This window comes from Neophocaena asiaeorientalis, unplaced genomic scaffold, assembly GCF_003031525.2.
Source record: "Neophocaena asiaeorientalis asiaeorientalis breed wild unplaced genomic scaffold, Neophocaena_asiaeorientalis_V1.1 scaffold43, whole genome shotgun sequence".
Classification (NCBI taxonomy): Eukaryota; Metazoa; Chordata; class Mammalia; order Artiodactyla; family Phocoenidae; genus Neophocaena; species Neophocaena asiaeorientalis.
The window spans coordinates 642,734-662,411 of record NW_020173674.1 but is presented as its reverse complement, the minus strand read 5'-3'; the positions used below and the strand labels follow the sequence as shown (position 1 = coordinate 662,411).

At 67.3% G+C, this 19,678-nt stretch overlaps 1 protein-coding gene across 1 annotated transcript; it reads left to right on the top strand.

Annotated features, from left to right (window-relative positions):
• The first annotated feature begins 3,126 nt into the window (after nt 1-3,126).
• Nucleotides 3,127-19,265, top strand: MUC6 (mucin 6, oligomeric mucus/gel-forming). Its single transcript, XM_024749025.1, has 36 exons — nt 3,127-3,454; nt 3,661-3,723; nt 4,088-4,328; nt 4,398-4,524; nt 4,819-4,909; nt 4,990-5,099; nt 5,273-5,480; nt 5,667-5,789; nt 6,207-6,327; nt 6,435-6,573; nt 6,661-6,765; nt 6,889-6,961; nt 7,048-7,185; nt 7,446-7,607; nt 7,686-7,780; nt 7,875-8,007; nt 8,081-8,330; nt 8,408-8,460; nt 8,552-8,661; nt 9,127-9,278; nt 9,426-9,567; nt 9,654-9,764; nt 10,117-10,302; nt 10,379-10,618; nt 11,102-11,258; nt 11,443-11,586; nt 11,819-11,881; nt 12,130-12,251; nt 12,457-12,586; nt 13,016-13,094; nt 13,190-13,417; nt 14,408-15,815; nt 16,171-16,184; nt 16,244-16,575; nt 18,688-18,790; nt 19,088-19,265. Exons 1-36 carry the CDS (start codon nt 3,127-3,129, stop codon nt 19,263-19,265), a joined length of 6,459 nt encoding a protein of 2,152 aa, XP_024604793.1.
• Nucleotides 19,266-19,678: the final 413 nt, after the last annotated feature.

Genomic DNA, 19,678 nt, shown 5'->3' with positions numbered 1-19,678 from the left:
GAGGGCCCCACCCACCAGCCTTCCCTAGCCCTCCGTCTGGAGCTGCACGAGTCCCGCTGTGAGCAGGAGCTCCCCGAGGGCAGGGGGAGCCCCCACGGAGGCGCCTCGGCAACGCCCAGGCAGACGGCCACGTGAGCCCACTCATGCCCAGACCACAGGCCCCTTTCAGCACCATCCCTCCTGCAGGGACCCCGGCTGGGAGGGTCCGGGGTAGGGGCACCCAGGGGGGCCTCCCTGGGACGCCCTCTGCCCAGCCCTGCATTCCTAGGCCTGGGGTTCTCCGAACGGGGTGCCAAGAGCATCGTGGAGAAATGACAGAGAACAGGGTGCCCAGAACATCCCACCTGCCTGCCCGCCCCCCAGGGCTGAGGCACCCGCAGGCCAGCAGCTCGCCGAAAGCTGTTTCCTGTTAAAACAACTTTCTATTAAAACTAACATTTATTTAAGGTAAACACACAGCATCTTCTGTACCTCTGAGCCGGGAGTGGGTGGCCCCGCAGAGCTGGACGGTCTGTGAGGTATGGGGAGGCCCCAGACACAGTCTCTGTGGAAGGAGCCCAGGTCCATGTGGGGCAGAACCGCCTCAAGAAGGCAGAAGCTCCCTGTGCCAGGCCCCCGGGGCTCCTACTCAGGGCCAGGATGCCCTGGGGAGGTCGGACCCGCCCTGCCCCCTGACTGCGAGACAGTCCTGTGGCTGCCCCACACTTGCCGAGGCCCAGGTCTCCGCCGGCGGCCTCGGAGCCTGGCCCAGCCCGTGGGAATCAGAGGGGACGGGCAGTCTCCTCCACAGTAGTGGGTGTGGCAGACGTGGGCGTGCGAGGCAGGGACAGTGCTGGGGCCTCAGCACTCAGAGCCTGGCCCTGTCGCTCTCCCCACTGGGCCCTGGGTCCCGAGATGCCTCTGGGGGTCCCCAAGGGGCAGCCAGAGAGCGTGAAGGGGTCCTTGTGGGCCTTGAAGTCCAAAAACTCAGGGAGAGACCCCGGCTCCACTGGGTCCTGGCTGCGAACAGACACACCACGAAGTGGGCTCTGGGCCTCAGTTTCTAGGTCTGTACGAGTGCAGGCGATGCCTCCCTTTCGTGTGGCTGCCGTGAGGACTGAAGACCTGGGAGGCTGGAAGGGGCCGCCCCACCCATCGGGCTGTTGGGACGGGGGTCCCCTTCCTCCTCCCCCAGGTCCCTTCGGCCAAACAACCCAGGCACGGGAGATGCCGCAGGTCTAGGAGGCTCTCACCCCAGCCCCGCCCCACAGGAGGGGCCGGCCCCAAGGGGTGTCCAATGGCCCAGGGGAAGCCCCTTCCTGCCGACTGCAGGCACCCGCCCCAGAGCTCCGGTCTCCAAGCCAGCGGGACTCCTCCTGCCTGCCTCCTAGGTCCTTGCCCCACTGCCCGCTCCTTGGCGGCCCCAGAGCCCCACCAGCCTCAGCTAGCAGCCAGGGAGAAGTGCCAGGCCTGCCGTCTGGCCATGGCCCAGGCACTGGGGGCAGACTGGGGGCTCCGAGTAGAGCAGGCCTCCCCTGGGCCCGTTCCACCCCTTGCCTCCCACGAAGCCCCTTCCCCACCCCCCAGACCCCAGCTTTCCCACGAGGGGTGGTTCTGAGCACTCAGGACCCCTGCCCATCCAAGGCCGCCTCCCTGGGCCCATCCCTCGCCCTGGGGACCCCCAGACCTGGACCCAGAACCAGGGCGAGAAGGGAGGTGTTCGGGAGCCAGTGGGGCAGGGTGTAGGCCAGCAGGTGTAGTGAGGGGCATGGCTTTGGGGAGCCATGGGGGTCCAGGCTGTGAACGCTGCACGGGGCAGGGGTGGGGCCTCTCCACGTTTCAGCAAATACTCTTTGAGCACCGATTCCGTGCTGGCGTGGGGAGGCGGGGAGCGAGAGACAGGCCCTGCCCTCCTGGACCAGAGGCCTCAAAGCACAAGTTCAGACATCAGGATCTTGGGGGCTGGGGATTAAGGGACAGAGGCCCCTGAGCCGGGCCAGGGTTGACCCAGAACGGGCAGGGCAGGCAGGGCTGCCAAACGTGCAGAAGGAACAAACAGCGTGTGCCCCAGCCACCACAGGGCGCATCCAGGGGCTGAGAAAGGCCAGGGGCGGCGGACCGGCCCACCCTGCAGGCCCCGCAGGTCCCAGCCAGGGAGCTGAGCGCGGTGGGAAGCTCAGACAGTCCTAGGCGAGGAGCAGTGACGCCGCTGGGGGGCTGTCGTTCAGCCAGTGGGGCCGCAGGGCCGGGCGGGGACCAGGCAGAGCCGAGGGCCGGAGCGCAGCGAGCTCAGGAGGCTGGTGCTGGGTGACAAGGCGAAGCACGGGAGGAGCCGCTGCGAGTGGGCACCTGGGAGTGGCCCTCGGGGAACAGTGGGCGCGACTCTAGGCATCGGGGGGCCAGTGGTGAGGCGAGGAGGGGCCCCAGGCGTGGACGGGCGTGGTGGGCACTGCAGAGGAAGGCGGCCAGGTGTCACCTCCCGCCCGGCCTGGGGACCCTGTGCCTGCTCCCTGGCGTCACCCAGAGAAACAACACCAGCAGCGACCAGCACCGTGACTCGGGAGGTCAGTGTCACCCAGGAAGGCACAGACCCCAGGGAAAAGGGGGCGAGGCGGGGAGCAGCAGGGACGGGACCCCGGGGGCCGCATTCAGCAATGACTCTGCCACCCGCCGGCGCTGGGCCTCATCTCCCACGGGGCCCACGGGGCCGCAGGGAGGACTGCAGCAGGGCAGGGAGAGGGGAGGTGAGGCTGGGCCCGTGCCTCCTGCCCCGACAGTCGCCGCAAGCAGCGTCACCGGGCATTTCTCCGGCAACGGCCAGAGCACCGGGAAGCTGACAGGGAGGAAGGAAGCAAAGAAACAGCCTCTTTTAGGGCCCAGAAGAGGGAGGAGTCCTCCGCGGGCCTCAGCCTCACTCAGGCTCTGAGCTGGTGGCAGAACGCGCACAGACCCCAGAGGGAGTGGACCCGAGGGGGGCTGGGCTGGGAACTCGGCGGGTGTAGCCGGACAGCGGCACGCCGCTGGCCAAGTCACCCACAGACGCCCGGGCACCCCTGCCCAGCTCTCCCTGGCCCTCCCGCCGCTTGCAGACCACCGAACCCCTCTGGGCTCAGGGCTCCTCACCCCCACCTGCAGCTACTACCCCCCATGAGGCCCACACGGGAGCCCACTGGGAGCCAGCGCAGCCAGGAGCCCCTTTATCACACGCCACCTGTGTGCACGGTGCCCGGGCTTCTCTGGGGAGCGAGCCAGTGCCTGGAGCCCGGCGGGCAGACCTGCAGGTGCCGCGGGACAGACGACGCCACGGACAGCCGGGGCCCAGTTCGCCCAGCCCTGAGCCCCACTCTCGGGACCCCATCTCCGCAGGGACCTCCCGGCTCCCAGCGCCTGCGGCCGCCGCCCACTCACTGCCCTTCCACGCGTGCGTGTGCCTGGGGGCGGGGCCTCATCCCCACCGTGTCCCCAGCCCCAGCAGGTGACAGCTCAGAGAGGTCCCTCTGAGGCAACCAAAGGAAAGGACGGCGGGGACGGCGGAGCTTGTGCAGCCCAGGAGCAGCCCTGCTGGCACTCCCCGCACTCCCTGCCATGCCCCGGGCCTGGCTCACCCGAAACACGCTGCCGGCCACAGCCCTCAAGCAGAGCTGGGCAGCCCCACACTGACCGCGGGCTCTGTCCACGCAGGTCTGGACGACAGCTCCTTGGTGCCCCCAGGCCTCCGGAGGCTGAAGGACTCCCCGCAGACAGGTGAGGGTCACGGCAGCCCACTGTCCCCGTGTCCACCGGCCATGGCCCTGCTACAGGGTAGCCGTGTCTGGTGTTTCCACAAGGGCCCCCAGCTATGGAAGAGCCTCAGACCACCCTCCCCTGGGGGAGACAAGCCCCTGCTGCCCCCTGCTGGATGGGGGCTAAGCTGCAGCTTCACGCGCCACAGACCCCAACCACAACAGAGGCCTGCGCTCCCGTAGGCAGGGGGTGGGTGTGGGGCGCGGGACCCTTCTCCCGCCCACCCCAGGAGGGCCTGGAAATTGGGAGGCCTCTTGTCTGCCAGTGTGGGCTCCCCGGGGCCCCAGACCTGCCCCACCCGAGACCCCGCCCGCTCCCTCCACAGCTCCAGACAGGGGCTGGTGCTCCACGTGGGGGCCCGGCCACTTCACCACCTTCGACGGCCACACATATGACTTCTCGGGGACCTGCAACTACATCTTTGCGGCCATGTGCAAGGATGCCTCGTCCACCTTCGGCGTGCAGCTACGGCGAGGGCCCAGCGGGAACATCTCCCGGGTCATCGTGGAGCTGGGGGCCTCTGTGGTCACGGTGCGGAAGGCGGTCATCTCCATCAAGGACGTGGGGTAGGCTGCAGAGTCGGGCAGGGCGGCTGGGGCCCCGAGGGGCGGCCGCTGACTGCTGTCACCCTGCAGGGTCGTCAGCCTGCCCTACAGCAGCAACAGGCTCCAGATCACACCCTTCGGCCAGAGCGTGCGGCTGGTGGCCAAGCAGCTGGAGTTGGAGCTGGTGGTCATGTGGGGTCCAGGCGCCCACCTCATGGTGAGGACGCGTCAGGGGACTGGGCGGTGGAGCTGCCCTCCTGGGGATTGGGGCCCTGAGCCCGGCCAGGAGCCTGGGCTTTTTGTTGGCTCAGTTCCCTCCAGCGAGCACGAATGGAGGTCCCCTGGGAGGAGCCGGGCGGACAGACCCTGGGGTGGCATGGCGCCAGGACCCTCCCCGTGAGGGGTGCTCTGGGCCCCTGGAGCAGGCGTGAGCAGCTTCCGAGGGGTCCTGGGGCCCTGGGAGTCCTGTGCGCCTCCCCGCCCACCCGACGGCGGTGCCTGACCCCTCCAGGTCCTGGTGGAGAAGAAGCACATGGGCAAGATGTGTGGGCTGTGTGGGAACTTCGACGGCAACAAGGCCAATGAGTTTCTGAGCGAGGACGGTAGGTGGGCGAAAGTGGTGGGGAGACCCCTCTGTGGCCCAGCAACCATGGTGCTGACCCTGCCCCACCCCTCACCCCAGGGCAACTCCTGGAACCCCCTAAGTACGCCGCCCTCCAGAAGCTGGATGACCCCAACGAGATCTGTGCCTATGAGGCCATCCCCAGCCCCCGGGTCCCGCAGGCAGAGAACGTACGTGAGGCGGTCGGGCTCCCCGGGGCCAAGGGGGCCCTTCAGCCAGGGTGGGGCTGGCTCACGGGATCTGGCAGGGTCCCGAGGCCAACGACACCCCCAGACTGCCAAGTCACACGCGTGGTGTGGGATGTGGCCTTGACCCCTATGACCCTGAGTGTCCCTGTGCCCAGGCCCAGACCTGCATCCAGTTGCTGACCCTGGTGTCCCGCGAGTGCAACGTGCCCAAGGAGCCCTTCCTGCTGAGCTGCCAGGCGGACATGGCCACGTGTGCCCAGCCCGGCCGGCACCACTGCAGCTGTGCCACGCTATCCGAGTACTCGCGCCAGTGCAGCATGGCTGGCCAGCCCGTCAACAGCTGGCGGGGCCCTGGCCTCTGTTGTGAGTCCTGGGGAGGGTCGGGGGGAGGGCCAGGGCCCCAGACACGATGCCCCCAATCTCCCCTTGTTTGAGAGACAGAGAAGACCCAGGTGGAGGAGGGGCTGGCCTGAGTCCTCGGCCAGGGTCGGGTGGGTGGCCAGGCCCTGGGCGCCCGACCCCTCTCACGAGGGCCACACGGGCCTGCAGCTGTGGGCCAGTGCCCAGCCAACCAGGTGTACCGGGAGTGCGGTGAGACCTGCGTGCAGACCTGCTCCAACCCGCGGCACAGCTGCTCCAGCTTCTGCACCTTCGGCTGCTTCTGCCCGGAAGGTGAGGACAGCTGCTCTCCCAGGACCCTGGGAAAGGAGCCTGGAGACAGGGCATCCGCTCCGCCCACACCCATGCTCGGAAACCCCAGACACTCTGCGGGTACTTGGCCCAGGGAGGGCTCTGCCTTCACGGTGTTCACAGACGCCCCGGGCCACGGCCGCATGTGCCAGTCAGCAGGGAGTAAGGTGGTGGGCAGAGGCGGGGTTTGCGCTGGACAGGGCCCGCTGCCCAATGAGGAGCGGCACCTAGCACGAGAGGGCGGGAGGCGGCGAGGCAGGCGGGGCTGAAGGCGGAGGCTCTCCTGGGGCACCCCCAGCCCCCTCCCCCCGGGCGGGACAGGGTGGGGGAGGGGCTGCCCAGCAGGAGGGCGGGAGGGGTCTCCGCGCCCCGCAGCCCCAGGAAGCCCCTCTCCCGCAGGTATGGTTCTGGACGACATCTCCAAAAACCACAGCTGCGTGCCTGTCCCCCAGTGCCCCTGCATGCTCAGTGGGGTAGTCTTCGCCCCTGGGGAGGTCACGACAGCTGCCTGCCAGACCTGGTGAGCGCAGGGCAGCAGGAGAGGCGTGCAGGCAGGCTGGGGGCAGGGAGGGGGATGCTGCGGCCTCAGCCCTGGGGGCCATCTGGGTCACGCCTCCTCGCCCACAGCCGGTGCTCTGGGGGCCGCTGGGAGTGCGTGGAGCAGCCCTGCCCCAGGCGCTGCGCCCTGGAGGGCGGCTCCTTCGTCACCACATTCGACGCCAGGCCCTACCGCTTCCACGGCACCTGCACCTACATCCTCCTCCAGGTAGGAAGCAGCCTCCGCCTGGGGGCCGCCACGGCGGGTCGCCGTTGACAGCCCGGGCCCCCTGTGCTGAGCCGCCCCTCCTCCCAGAGCCCCCAGCTCCCCGACGGGGGCTCGCTCATGGCCGTGTACGACAAGTCTGGGTACTCGCACTCGGAGACATCGCTGGTCGCTGTCATCTACGTGTCCAGCCAGGTGAGGCCACCCCGCCTGCCACCTGCGCCCACCCGGGGCCCCAAGCAGATGCGTCCCAGCTCCCCCTCCACCCTGCCTGGCCCCAACTCCCAGCCCCCCGTAACTCGGCCACCCTCCCCGCAGGACAAAATTGTGATTTCTCAGGACGAGGTGATCACCAACAACGGAGACACCAAGTGGCTGCCGTATGCGACTCGTACGTCCTCAGCTCCCCCCCAGCACCCGGGGCCTCACGAGCCCGCTCCCAAAGCAGGCCGCCTGCTGAGGCCCCTATCCCCTCAGGCAACATCACGGTCTTCAGGCAGACATCCACCCACTTGCAAATGGTCACCACCTTCGGGCTGGAGCTCGTGATCCAGCTGTGGCCGTTGTTCCAAGTGTACATCACTGTCGGGCCCCAGTTCAGAGGCCAGACCAGAGGTGAGTCCCTCCCCCGGCTGCCCCGTCCCTGCCCAGCTCAGCCACTCCAGAAGAGGAGGGGCCCAGCAGAGCCCTGCACTGACCCAGGGTGTCGGGCACTCACGGCCTAGGCCAGCTCCACCTGGCCGGCTGGTCCTCCCTGGGGTGTAGCCAGCCATGGCCTCTCGCCCGGGGTGTGGTTAGGGGAGAAGATGGGCTTTGGGGAGGGCGGGGCAGGACAGGGGCCTGGGCCGGTCCACCCTCACGTCCGGCCGGCCCAGGGCTCTGCGGCAACTTCAACGGGGACACGACGGACGACTTCACGACCAGCGTGGGCATCACCGAGGGCACCGCCTTGCTCTTCGTGGACTCCTGGCGGGCAGGGAACTGCCCAGCCGCACGCGAGCGTGAGACCGACCCCTGCTCCATGAGCCAGCTCAACAGTGAGTGCCGTCCAGGAGGGCCGCGGGGTGGGCGGGAGGCCCCGGCGGACGGCTGACCCACGCCGGCCTGCCCCCCAGAGGTGTGCGCGGAGACCCACTGCGCGGTGCTGGTGAAGAAGGGCACGGTGTTCGAGAAGTGCCATGCCGCCGTGGACCCCAAGCCCTTCTACAAGGTGGGCGGCCCCGTGGGCAGCGGGGGCGGGGGGGTGGCGCAGGGGGCACGCTCGGGGTCCTGGGTGGGCACCCACGGCCCCTGTCTGCCCACAGAGGTGTGTGTACCAGGCCTGCAACTACGAGGAGACCTTCCCGCACATCTGCGCCGCCCTGGGCGACTACGCCCTCGCGTGCGCCTCACGGGGCGTCCTGCTCCAGGGCTGGAGGAGCCGCGTGGACAACTGCAGTGCGTATGGGCCGGCGGGGCTGGTGCCACCCACCACACCCCCGCACCGGGCCTGACTCCGGGTCCCCCGCAGGCACCCCTTGCACAGGCAACCAGACATTCAGCTACGACAGCCAGGCCTGTGACCGCACGTGCCTGTCTCTGTCCGACCGCGAGGTCGAGTGCCACCCCAGCGCCGTGCCCGTGGACGGCTGCAACTGCCCCGAGGGCACCTACCTGAACCACAAGGCTGAGTGTGTGCGTGAGGCCCAGTGTCCCTGCCTCCTGGACAGCTCCAAGTTCATCCTGGCCGACCAGTCCACCATGGTCAATGGCGTCATCTGGTGAGCGAGGGGTCCAGAGGGTGGCCGCCCGGCCTGCAGCCCAGCCCAGGCGGCGCTCACGGGCCTCTCTCCTGCAGCTACTGCGCCAACGGGCGGCTGAGCTGCCCGGCACCGCCTCAGATGCTCTTGGGTACGTAGCTGTAGCCGAGGCTGGCGGAGCTGGACTGTGGGTGCCTCGGCCCCTCTGGGCCCGCCTCACCCCATGCCCCTTGTCTCTGCAGCTACCTGCTTGGCCCCCAAGACGTTCCAGTCCTGCAACCAGTCCTCGGAGGACAAGTTCGGGGCAGCCTGCGCTCCCACCTGCCAGATGCTAGCCACCGGCACCCCCTGTGTAAGACCAGGTGGAGCGAGGGCAAGAATGCTCCGCGGAGGGCAGGCTCCACTGCCCGGGGTGCCGGGGACACCCTGGCTTAGACGTTCCCACGGCGGACGCCCCCGACATCTTCTCCTTGGCCCACAAGAAGAGTCCCACAGACCCCTCACGAAAGGCGGGCCATGCTCCATCCCCACCGTCCCGTGATGCGCGTGACCGGTGGCGTGGCCGCCGGCTGTGCTCCTTTGTGGGCTCCCTGAGGACCGTGGGCCCTGCCAGCTTGGGGTGAGGGTACACCAGCCCAGCCATGCCGCAGAGGTGATGCCCCTCAGAGAGGGGCAGCTGTGCTAAGGGAAGGCCCAGAGCAGGACGGACGCAGGGAGCAGGTCTGGGGAGAACGCTGGGGAGTCTCAGAAGGTCCCAGGGCTGCAGCGGCAGCAAGCAGGGCCACCCTCCAGGGGCCACTGACCCTCCTCCCTGCAGGTGCCCACCAAGTGTGAGCCTGGCTGTGTCTGTGCCAAGGGGCTCTACGAGAACGCCGGCGGACAGTGTGTGCCCCCCGAGGAGTGCCCGTGCGAGTTTGCAGGCGTCTCCTATCCCCAGGGCGCCGAGCTCCACACGGACTGCAAGAGCTGGTGAGCCACAGCCCTACCCACAGACCTGGTGGCCCAACTGTCCTTAAGCCCTTGGGGCGGGCAGGGGCCCCTACCAACCCATGAGGTCAGGGTCCTACGGGGGTGCGTGTGCCCCAGTCACCCCAGAATGCCCTGCTCCTCCCACAGCATCTGCTCTAGGGGGACGTGGACGTGCCAGCAGAGTGCCCACTGCCCATCCACCTGCACCCTCTACGGGGAGGGCCACGTGGTCACCTTCGATGGGCAGCGCTTTGTGTTCGATGGCAACTGCGAGTATATCCTGGCCACAGTGAGTGCTGGCCTGGGCCACAGGGGGGCCATGGGGGGCCCAGGGGTCCACAGGGCCAGCTCCTCCTCGGCGCCATCTCCCCACAGGACAGCTGTGGTGCCAGCGACTCGCAGCCCACCTTCAAGATCCTTACAGAGAATGTCGTGTGTGGGAAGTCGGGTGTCACCTGCTCACGGGCCATCAAGATCTTCCTGGGGGTGAGCAGGCGGGTGGCCTTCCCAACCTCCCCCCAGGGCCCCAGGGCCTGGCCTCTCGGGGCCCTCACGGCCCTGTGCCCTGGCCTCCACGCCCACATCACGGGCAGCAGTGTCCCCGGAACTGGACAACCGTACAGCAGGTAGGGGTTCTCCCACAAGCCTGACCCTCAGTCCTCGACACAGTTTCCAGCATGTTCTGGAACCTTCTGCCGACAGAAGGCTCTAGAGGGCAGACCCCCCCAGGCCAGGGCTGGCCCTGCCATGGAGAGCTCAGGCCGGGAGGCAGAGCCCAGCGGCATTTACTGGCCACCCAGGACGTGGGCAGGCATCCTGTGACAGCCGCACCCCACAGGGCCTGTCCATCATGCTGGCGGATAGGAACTACACAGTCAGCGGGGAGGACCCCAGCGTGCACTTCCGGGTCAAGGCCAGCTCCATGCACCTGGTGCTGGACGCCACCATCAGCAGCACGTACAACCTGACCCTCACCTGGAACAAGCACATGACCGTCTTCATCAAGATCGCCCGTGCCTCCCAGGTACCGCCGCCCCTGCCCCGCAGCCCCAGCGAGTGCTGAGGCCCTGCCCGCGGCCGCCTGACACCAGCCCCCGCAGGGCACCCTCTGCGGCCTGTGCGGCAACTACAACGGGAACATGAAGGACGACTTCCAGACACGCAGCAAGTACCTGGCGTCCAGGGAGCTGGAGTTCGTGAACTCCTGGAAGGAGAGCCCGCTGTGCGGGGACACCACCTTCACGCAGGACCCCTGCAGCCTCAACACCTTCCATCGCTCCTGGGCGGAGCGCAAGTGCAGCATCATCAACAGCCAGACGTTCGCCGCCTGCCACGGCCAGGTGCCCCCCCCGTGCCCGGCCCCCCCCCGGCGGGCCCCCGTGCGCCCCGGGCTCAGCGGCCAAGCCGTCAGGGCCAGGTGCCCCCCCCCCGTGCCCGTCCTCCCCTGGCCGGCGCCCCGGGCTCAGCGGCCAAGCCGTCAGGGCCAGGTGCCCCCCCACCGTGCCCGTCCTCCCCTGGCCGGCGCCCCGGGCTCAGCGGCCAAGCCGTCAGGGCCAGGTGCCCCCCCACCCGTGCCCGTCCTACCCTGGCCGGCGCCCCGGGCTCAGCGGCCAAGCCGTCAGGGCCAGGTGCCCCCCCACCCGTGCCCGTCCTACCCTGGCCGGCGCCCCGGGCTCAGCGGCCAAGCCGTCAGGGCCAGGTGCCCCCCCACCCGTGCCCGTCCTACCCTGGCCGGCGCCCCGGGCTCAGCGGCCAAGCCACCAGGGGAGGGCTAGCCGGGAGGAGCCTGGCCCCGCCCTGACGCTGAGGGCCGGCCCCCGCAGGTGTACCACCTGCCTTACTATGAGGCCTGCGTGCGCGACACGTGTGGGTGTGACACCAGCGGGGACTGCGAGTGCCTGTGTGACGCTGTGGCCGCCTACGCCAAGGCCTGCGTGGACAAGGGCGTGTGCGTGGACTGGCGGTCCCCAGACTTCTGCCGTGAGTCCCACTCCTGCCCAAAGGCCTCCGCAGGGCCACAGGCGGAATGTCCGGCTGCAGCGCTTCCCCGGGGCAGGGGGCGGGGGGCGGGCAGCACCCCCAGGGAGGCAGAGGCACCCTGAGCCCACTGGCAGGTGCGGGCTCCCGGGCCAGCTCTGCCGCCTGACGGTGCCCTTCCCCACAGCCATCTACTGCGACTTCTACAACACCCACACGCAGGTGGGCGGCGGCAAGTACCAGTACGCCCAGGAGGCCAACTGTACATGGCACTACCAGCCGTGCCTCTGCCCCGCGTCACTGCGGAGCTTCCCGGGGACCAACATCGAAGGTACTGGGCGCAGAGAAGGAGATGGGAGGAGGGGAAGGCCTGGAGGGATTGGGACTGCTGGCGGGTGGGATGTGGGGGTGTGTCTGACAGTGCGGACCCAGGCAGGCACCTGCGCCTGGGGATCGGGGGAGAGGCCAGGAGAGCCGGGGCTGGGGGGGCGACCAGGCCTGGGGAAGAGGGGCTTCTGGCTCTGGACACTGAGGTCTGGCTGTTCTCTGCACACCCCCCTCAGGCTGCTACAACTGCTCCCAGAATGAGTACTTCGATCACGACAAGGGGATGTGCTTGCCATGCAGTAAGCTCAGTCCACTGCCCAAGAGCCCCCCACGCCCCCGCCCAGAGCTCGCAGCTCCTGCCCAAACCTCTGGCCAGCCTCCCAGCACCCCCACTCCCCAGGGGCACAGCCAGAGACCAGGGCAGCCAGAGACACAGGAAAAGGGATTGGCCCTCGCCTCCCTTCCCCTCCCCAAACATCCACTCACCCAGCCTGCGGCCACAGGGCACACCCAGGCCCCGCCAGCCTGCTGGGGTGTGTGGGTGCAGAGCAGGGACCTCCTGGGAGTTCAGCAGCAGGCAGCCCAGTGGGCACTGGACACTACCTGCAGCTACCCTTGGGCAGCACCCCGGCTGGCCCCTCCACTCCCTGCCAGGCCATCGGTGCAGAGGTGGGAGGAGGGGAGAGAAGACGGGGAGCAGGGGTCCCAGCACTTCTGCGGTAGCTCCATCCCCCGTGTCCTCTGCCTCACACCCTGGGGACACAGCCGAAGGCTCTGAAGGGCCCAGGCAGGCGGAGACGGGGCGGGGAGGCAGCACCGCCAACCGCCCCTCCTCTTGCGGCGTCATCACCCACCGTGCCACTGCCCACGGCAGGTGACTGCACACATGCAAGGTGCCGAGGTGAAGCAGGCTCTCTCCCGGGGCTCCTTCCCGGCTCCACCAGCCAGGCTGCAGCCAGCCCAGCCTGTGTCTGTCCGCCCAGCGGCCGCAGCCAGGCTTGCAGGTGTGGGGCGGGGCAGGGTGTAGCTGCGCTGGCCCTGGGCTGCTCGGCACATTGGGGGTGGCAGATGCTGACCAGGAAGTCAGACAGGAGGGGCTCGGTAGGCCCCACTGGGCCCTGCTGCCTGGCCACCAAGCACAGCAGGGCCAAAGGACACACGCCCTGCCGGGAGCCCCCACTGCCATGAGGGCCGCTGCCCGGCCCGCGTGGCTTGGGGGCCCAGCAGGGAAGTGAAGGGCTCCTCCCAAAGGGTGTGCCAGAGCAGCTCCCTACCCAACAACAACAGCATGTGTGCCACACTCAGGCTCCCACAGCACGGAAACCAGGCCCACCACAGCCGCGGCCAGCACCACAGTGACCCCCAGCACCACTGGGCTGAGCTCCACCAGACCCTCGCCAAGCTCCCCGGCCACACCTGAGGCCCCGATCCAGACACCCAGCCTTCCGGCCACGCCAACGGCCACAGCCACAGCCCCCACCACCCAGACACAACCAACAGTCTTCTCAGGAGGTAGGGCCCCCGGGCCAGGGCCCCAGGGTGGGTGAGGAAGCACCCGTGGCAGTGCGGACAGGGCTGAAGGGGATGTCGGGCGCTGTTCCCTGCAGATTCACCTCGAACCACCTCCACCGTCACCGCATGGGCCACATCGGTGCCGGCCACCACGGCCACTCGAAGGCCAACAGCCACAGCACCCACCGTGACCCAAGCCACAACACAGCCCACAGGATCCTCCCACGACACAGCCACACGGTCCACAGCTCGGTCCACAGTGCGAACCACAGCAGCCCCGCCAACCCCGGCAACATCAGGGACCTCCACAGTGTCGCCCGCAAGTAAGCATGCCACCACTGCCTGTCCCCACAGAGGGGCCTCAGCGGGGCAGCCCCAGTGCCCAGCCCAAGCTGTGAGGGGCCGCGTGGAAGACAGCAGCCTTGGGCCACCCCCACGACCACACAGGACCAGCTCAGGCCCGAGGGAGGCAGCAGCTGGCCTGACTCAGCACGCTCCTCTTTGCACATCTCCCCCGCCACGGTACCCAAGCGCCCATCCACCACGGCCACCCCCACCAAGGGAATCCACAGGCCCCAGAGGATGCCAGGGCTCCAAAAGTCCCCTGACCCAAGTGCAGGTCCCAACTCTGGGGCAGGGCCCCAAACCTCCGATTACCCTGACAGCAGGCGAGAAGAGAAGCCCTTTCCCAAGGCCAGCGGCAGGGGAGCCACGCAGGGATAGCCGAGCCCACCTGAACAACGGCCGTCCTGAGAGTAGCGTTGGGGGACAGAGCCATGCAGGGCTGCCGGGGAGGGACCCCAGAGCCCACTACAAGCAGCTAAGGGCAACAAGGGTCCACAGAGAATGCCGGGGTGGGGCTTGGGAAAGGAACGAGACAGTCATTCAGAAAACTCCTGGACACACCACCAGGGACACACAGAAGCCACACGGGAGGAGGACGATGTGGAAGGTGTGGGTGATGAATGAGTCACACCCAAAGGCAGGGTAACGAGGAGGAGTGAACTGACCACCACTGTTTTCTACAGCGTTCTCAACACACCGTTGGACCCCTAAAAGCTCTGTCAGCCAGGAGACACAGCAGACGGACCTCCCACGACCCCCGGAGAGTACCACAGGCCACAGCACAATGCACACCAGTCCACTGTCAAGAGCCACCACTGCTAGGGTCGAGGCAAACACCAGTCACACCACACACTCTGCATCCAACCCCCTAACACACACCGCCACAGCCACACCCCCCATGCCACACACCCCTATCACCACTCACTCCACCCCCATCCTTTCTGTCCCCACTACCACCCACACAACAGGTCCGCCCACGGGAACACCCTTCTGGACTGCCACCACCTACCCCACCCCATCACACCCACAGACGCTTCCCACCAACGTGTCACCATCTGCCACCTCCTTGGTGGCTCCAACCTCTCACCGAGTCACCACGTCAACAGAGTCCCACACTACCTCCTCCAGCCCAAAGCCAACTGGCACCCCACCCACATCGACACATGTCCCTGTCACAGAAACAGAGCCTACACCCACAGCCCCGCCACTGACAAAGACCACAACAGAGACCGCCACACCCACAGCCCCACCACTGACAAAGACCACAGCAGGGACCGCCACACCCACAGCCCCGCCACTGACAAAGACCACAGCAGGGACCGCCACACCCACAGCCCCGCCACTGACAAAGACCACAGCAGGGACCGCCACACCCACAGCCCCGCCACTGACAAAGACCACAGCAGGGACCGCCACACCCACAGCCCCGCCACTGACAAAGACCACAGCAGGGACCGCCACACCCACAGCCCCGCCACTGACAAAGACCACAGCAGGGACCGCCACACCCACAGCCCCGCCACTGACAAAGACCACAGCAGGGACCGCCACACCCACAGCCCCGCCACTGACAAAGACCACAGCAGGGACCGCCACACCCACAGCCCCGCCACTGACAAAGACCACAGCAGGGACCGCCACACCCACAGCCCCGCCACTGACAAAGACCACAGCAGGGACCGCCACACCCACAGCCCCGCCACTGACAAAGACCACAGCAGGGACCGCCACACCCACAGCCCCGCCACTGACAAAGACCACAGCAGGGACCGCCACACCCACAGCCCCGCCACTGACAAAGACCACAGCAGGGACCGCCACACCCACAGCCCCGCCACTGACAAAGACCACAGCAGGGACCGCCACACCCACAGCCCCGCCACTGACAAAGACCACAGCAGGGACCGCCACACCCACAGCCCCGCCACTGACAAAGACCACAGCAGGGACCGCCACACCCACAGCCCCGCCACTGACAAAGACCACAGCAGGGACCGCCACACCCACAGCCCCGCCACTGACAAAGACCACAACAGGGACCGCCACACCCAGAACCCCGCCACTGACAAAGACCACAACAGGGACCGCCACACCCACAGCCCCGCCACTGACAAAGACCACAACAGGGACCACCACACCCACAGCCCCACCACTGACAAAGACCACAAGAGGGACCACCACACCCACAGCCCCACCACTGACAAAGACCACAACAGGGACCGCCACACCCACAGCCCCACCACTGACAAAGACCACAAGAGGGACCACCACACCCACAGCCCCACCACTGACAAAGACCACAACAGAGACCACCACACCCCCACAGCCCCACCACTGACAAAGACCACAACAGAGACCACCCGAGCCCAGAACTCAGTCAGCACAGCACTACCACAAAGCTCTAGCTTTAGCTCTACATTATCTTCTCCATCTCCTCTAAACCCAAGCCAAAGTCCTTTCACCACTTCTGTTTCTGTGTCGAACCTTCCACATTACCCCTCGTCTTCATCTAGCACCTCCACTCTCTCCTCCCTGCCCACTACTTCCTCTCTTCCTTCTCACACGTCCTCACACACCACTCCTCCTTTTATATCATATTCCCCATCACCTTCGGCAGTTTCCACTTCACAGAGCATCCCAACCGCTAGTTCAGCTCCGCACAGCCCTTCCCCCTCTGCACCCGTGACCATATCACATACAGCCCCCCTGTCTGCCAGCCGCTTTTCCCCAGCCACCATTGTGTCCGTCAGGCCCTCCCTCTCACCCCCATCCTCTCCCACGCTGTCCCCTCTCCCCACTCCCAGTACCATGGTCCTGTCTACATCCCAGACCACAGCCAGCAAGCCCACCTCCTCAGCTCTGTCCTCTCGGTCCACTACCTCAAAGTTCACCTCTCTCACGACCCGAGCCCCCACGCAGGGCCTCCTGTCTTCTACCCTGGGAGTGACAGCCATCCCAAATTCCCCATCCACCAACCTCACCACCAGACAGCCAAGTACCACCAGGCTGCCGGCCAGCGTATTCCTGACCGGTTCCATCACTGCGCATGGAAGCGCCTCCTTTCCCACTGCCGGGTCCTCTTCCACCAGGGGCCAATCCATCTCCTCTCTCGTCACATCTCTACCCAGCTCTCCAGGTGAGTGACGTCTCTGCAGCCACCTCACGACCCCGTGGCGCACGCTTCTTCTCAGTCTTGCCTCTCCACTCTGGACAATACTCTGGGTCACTCCCATGGGATCTCCGCCTTTTCTCGTCCCCTCACATTTCCTGATGACCCTATGGGCACTGCCTCTCGGCCTCTGCTCCCACCTCTGCTGCACCCCATCATGACCTGCACACACCCACAGAGGCTGGCCCAGCCCTTGCAGCAGGTGTGTCTCCTTTCCTCCCCCTAAAGCCTTCACTTCCCTTGCCTGGGGATGGCCAGGCAGTGCAGGGCACTGAGCAGACTCGGGGTCGGGCACAGCCTGGGGGAGCCACAGCTTGGCCTCTGACCAGCCCTGGAGTGCCATTCCAGGCCTCTGAGCTTTGGTGCTTCAGCTGTGTCCTGGGGGTGTCTAGAAGGACAGGGCCCCCACCAGCAGGCAGTGGCCAAGTCACATCTCCCCCAACCCCCTCTCCAGCCTGTCCTCTGCTGTATGTTGCTTACATGTTCTCGGGGTCTCTCCTCAGCCTTTCTTGGCCAGGTCCCAGATCCTTTCTCCCCTCTTCTCAGGGCACAGCTCCAGTGAATTCCAGTCTGGCCTAAATGGGCACCTGGCCTCTCCCAGGTGGCCCCCTTCCCCACCTCAGGGCCTGACTGTCCTGCACCTGCCTCCCTCAGCCTCCCACCCCTCCACGTCCCTGCTGCAGTCCTGGCCTCCCTTTGAGGTGACCCTCCCTCAGCAGCCTTCCACGGCAACCCTCTGCAGAGCTCAGAAGGACCTTGAGTTTCAACTCTCGCAACCCTCCCCCCGGTTGCAGAAAGCAGGCACGCGCCTCACCCCAGGTGATCGTCGGGGCCCGAGCTGGGACTAGCGGCCGGGGCGCCTGCACTCCAGGGTTGGCGCCCACCCAGGTCTCAGTGCTGCAGATGCCTCCGGCTCTGCTCTACCTTCCTGCCCCAGGCCTGCCTAAGCCCACCCTGTCCTCCAAGGACACCCCCTCCCCTGCACGGCACCCGTCCCCTGAAGCGGGCTCCCCTCTCACACCCCCAGCCTTCCCCCAGCAGGACTGTCCACCACTGCAGGACGGTATTGAAAAAAAATGTGTTTTCTCTTGTGGGACAAGGACTGGGTGGAGACTGCCCAGGAAGAGGCGACCCAGGGCGTGGGGCGAGGGAGCAGGAGAGCAGGAGGGGAGGAGGGCTGGGGGCAGTGGGAGCCACAGGGAAGACCCCCGTGCCCGCCAGGCCTCTCGTCCCACCTCCAGTGGAAAAGCAGGGCAGGCTCGAGGCCACAGGGAGGCCTTGGAAGGGGGCAGGTGGGAAGGCAGGAGAGACCGTGCAGGCTTTGCTTTCTCACTCAAGTCCCACTGGCAGTTTCTAACGGCAGCAATGCTCTGCCAGCTGTCAGGGCGCCCGCTACAGTCTGTCCACTGGGACAGATGCAGGACGGAGCTCACAGCCAGGCCCACAGCCCTGCAGGGAGCTCTTGTGATGCCAAACGTGCCCTCAGGGGATGCTGACATCCTACCCCATCCCTACCGCAGGTACTGAGCCCAGCAGACCAGAAACACCTGTGCCCACAGGTTGGTGTCAGGGCAGGAGGGGAGGTGGAGAGGGAGGCTGGGGCCAGTGCTGGGAATCTGCCTCGTCCTCTGAGAAAACCCTTGACCCTGGGGGACTCCCAGTGTAGCCAACTTTCAGGAAGAAAACACACAGTGAGAGACTTGCTATCAGGCTTTGTTCCCATGCAAAGCCATGAGGTCTGAGCTCAGCGGGGCTCGGACAACGGGAGACGGCCTGGGGCAGGGGCTCGAGTGCAGGGTGGGGACCCAGGGAAGACGCCACGGTGGGCACTAACGTGCTGGCGGCGCCCACACGGCCGCACCCAGATCATCTAAGCTGTCAGGCAGCTGGCAGCCTTCCCTTGGTGGCGCCGGCACTATCCACCGTGCCACAGGTAAAGGGGTTTAAAAACCCGAGGCCCAGAGCCGTGTGTGTCAGCTCCTGCCCTCGAGAGGGCCAGGTGTGGCGCCCCCAGAGGCCACACCTGTCCTCCAGCCCCACCACAGGGCCACCATCTGATGCCTGCCTCTCGGCTCCCAGGGACCTGCAGCGTGAGGGAGTTTGAGGAAGAGGTCACTTACCAGGGGTGCACGGCCAACGTGACGGTGACCCGCTGCGAGGGCGTCTGCGCCTCCTCGGCCAGGTGAGCCGTCGGCCCCGTGCGGCCCTTGTCCAGCTCCCGGACTTGGAACCCGCCCTGCTCGACAGAGGCGCTCCCGGTGGGAGCTGGGGAAGATCCCCTGAGAGGTCCCGGCCCAGGCAGCATGCTGCCCCATCGGGTGGCCCCGGCCCGCACCCACCTCCACCACACCTGCCGGGAGCCGGGGAGGTCAGCGACGCAAGGCCAGCCCCTCCGCGAAGGCGCAGCGACCGGGGAGGGGCAGGAGCGCTCCCGAGGCCGCCGGCCTGACCTGCGCTCCCCGCCGCCGCCCCTCCGCAGCTTCAACACTGACACCACGCGAGTGGACGCCAAGTGTAGCTGCTGCCGCCCCCTCAGCTCCCACGAGAAGCAGTTCGTGCTGCCCTGCCCGGACCCCAGGGTGAGGGGGCGGCGGCTGACGCTCGCGCTGCAGCTGTTCAGCAGCTGCGCGTGCCGCTCCCAGCGCTGCGGAGACTAGAGACCTGGCCCCGGGAGCGAGGACCGAGCCGCGCCGCCGGCACCCGCTCACCCCGACCCACTGTGCCCAGCAGCCCCTTTCCTAGGCACAGGGCATGGCCTCAAAGAGCCCTCAGACGCAGCTCACCCGGGCACCTGAAGAGAAAGGGGCTGCAGGCGGGGGTCCTGCAGACCCTGACCAAACCCAGCCAGCCGCACTGGACTGCCAGCCTCGGGATTGCACAGGGCACTGCCCACCGCCCAGCCACACAGCCTCCCGGCCTCCGAAGGCAGCCTTCCTGTCCTGCTGGGACCAGAACCCCACCCCCGGTGGCAGGAGTGAGGAAGGCTGCTGCAGAGGGGATTCCTGGGGAGACGGGGGCCGCCCAAGCAGAGAAGGGTGGGGGAGAGGCTCGGGTCACAGCGAGGAGAGGG

Excerpts from the sequence above, each read along its gene's own strand:
- MUC6 (XM_024749025.1), top strand. The coding sequence starts at position 3,127 with ATGAGGCCCACACGGGAGCCCACTGGGAGCCAGCGCAGCCAGGAGCCC. Across the intron at positions 3,724-4,087 it reads GAAGGACTCCCCGCAGACAG|CTCCAGACAGGGGCTGGTGC; the intron begins GTGAGGGTCACG and ends CTCCCTCCACAG. Across the intron at positions 9,279-9,425 it reads CACACGGACTGCAAGAGCTG|CATCTGCTCTAGGGGGACGT; the intron begins GTGAGCCACAGC and ends CTCCTCCCACAG.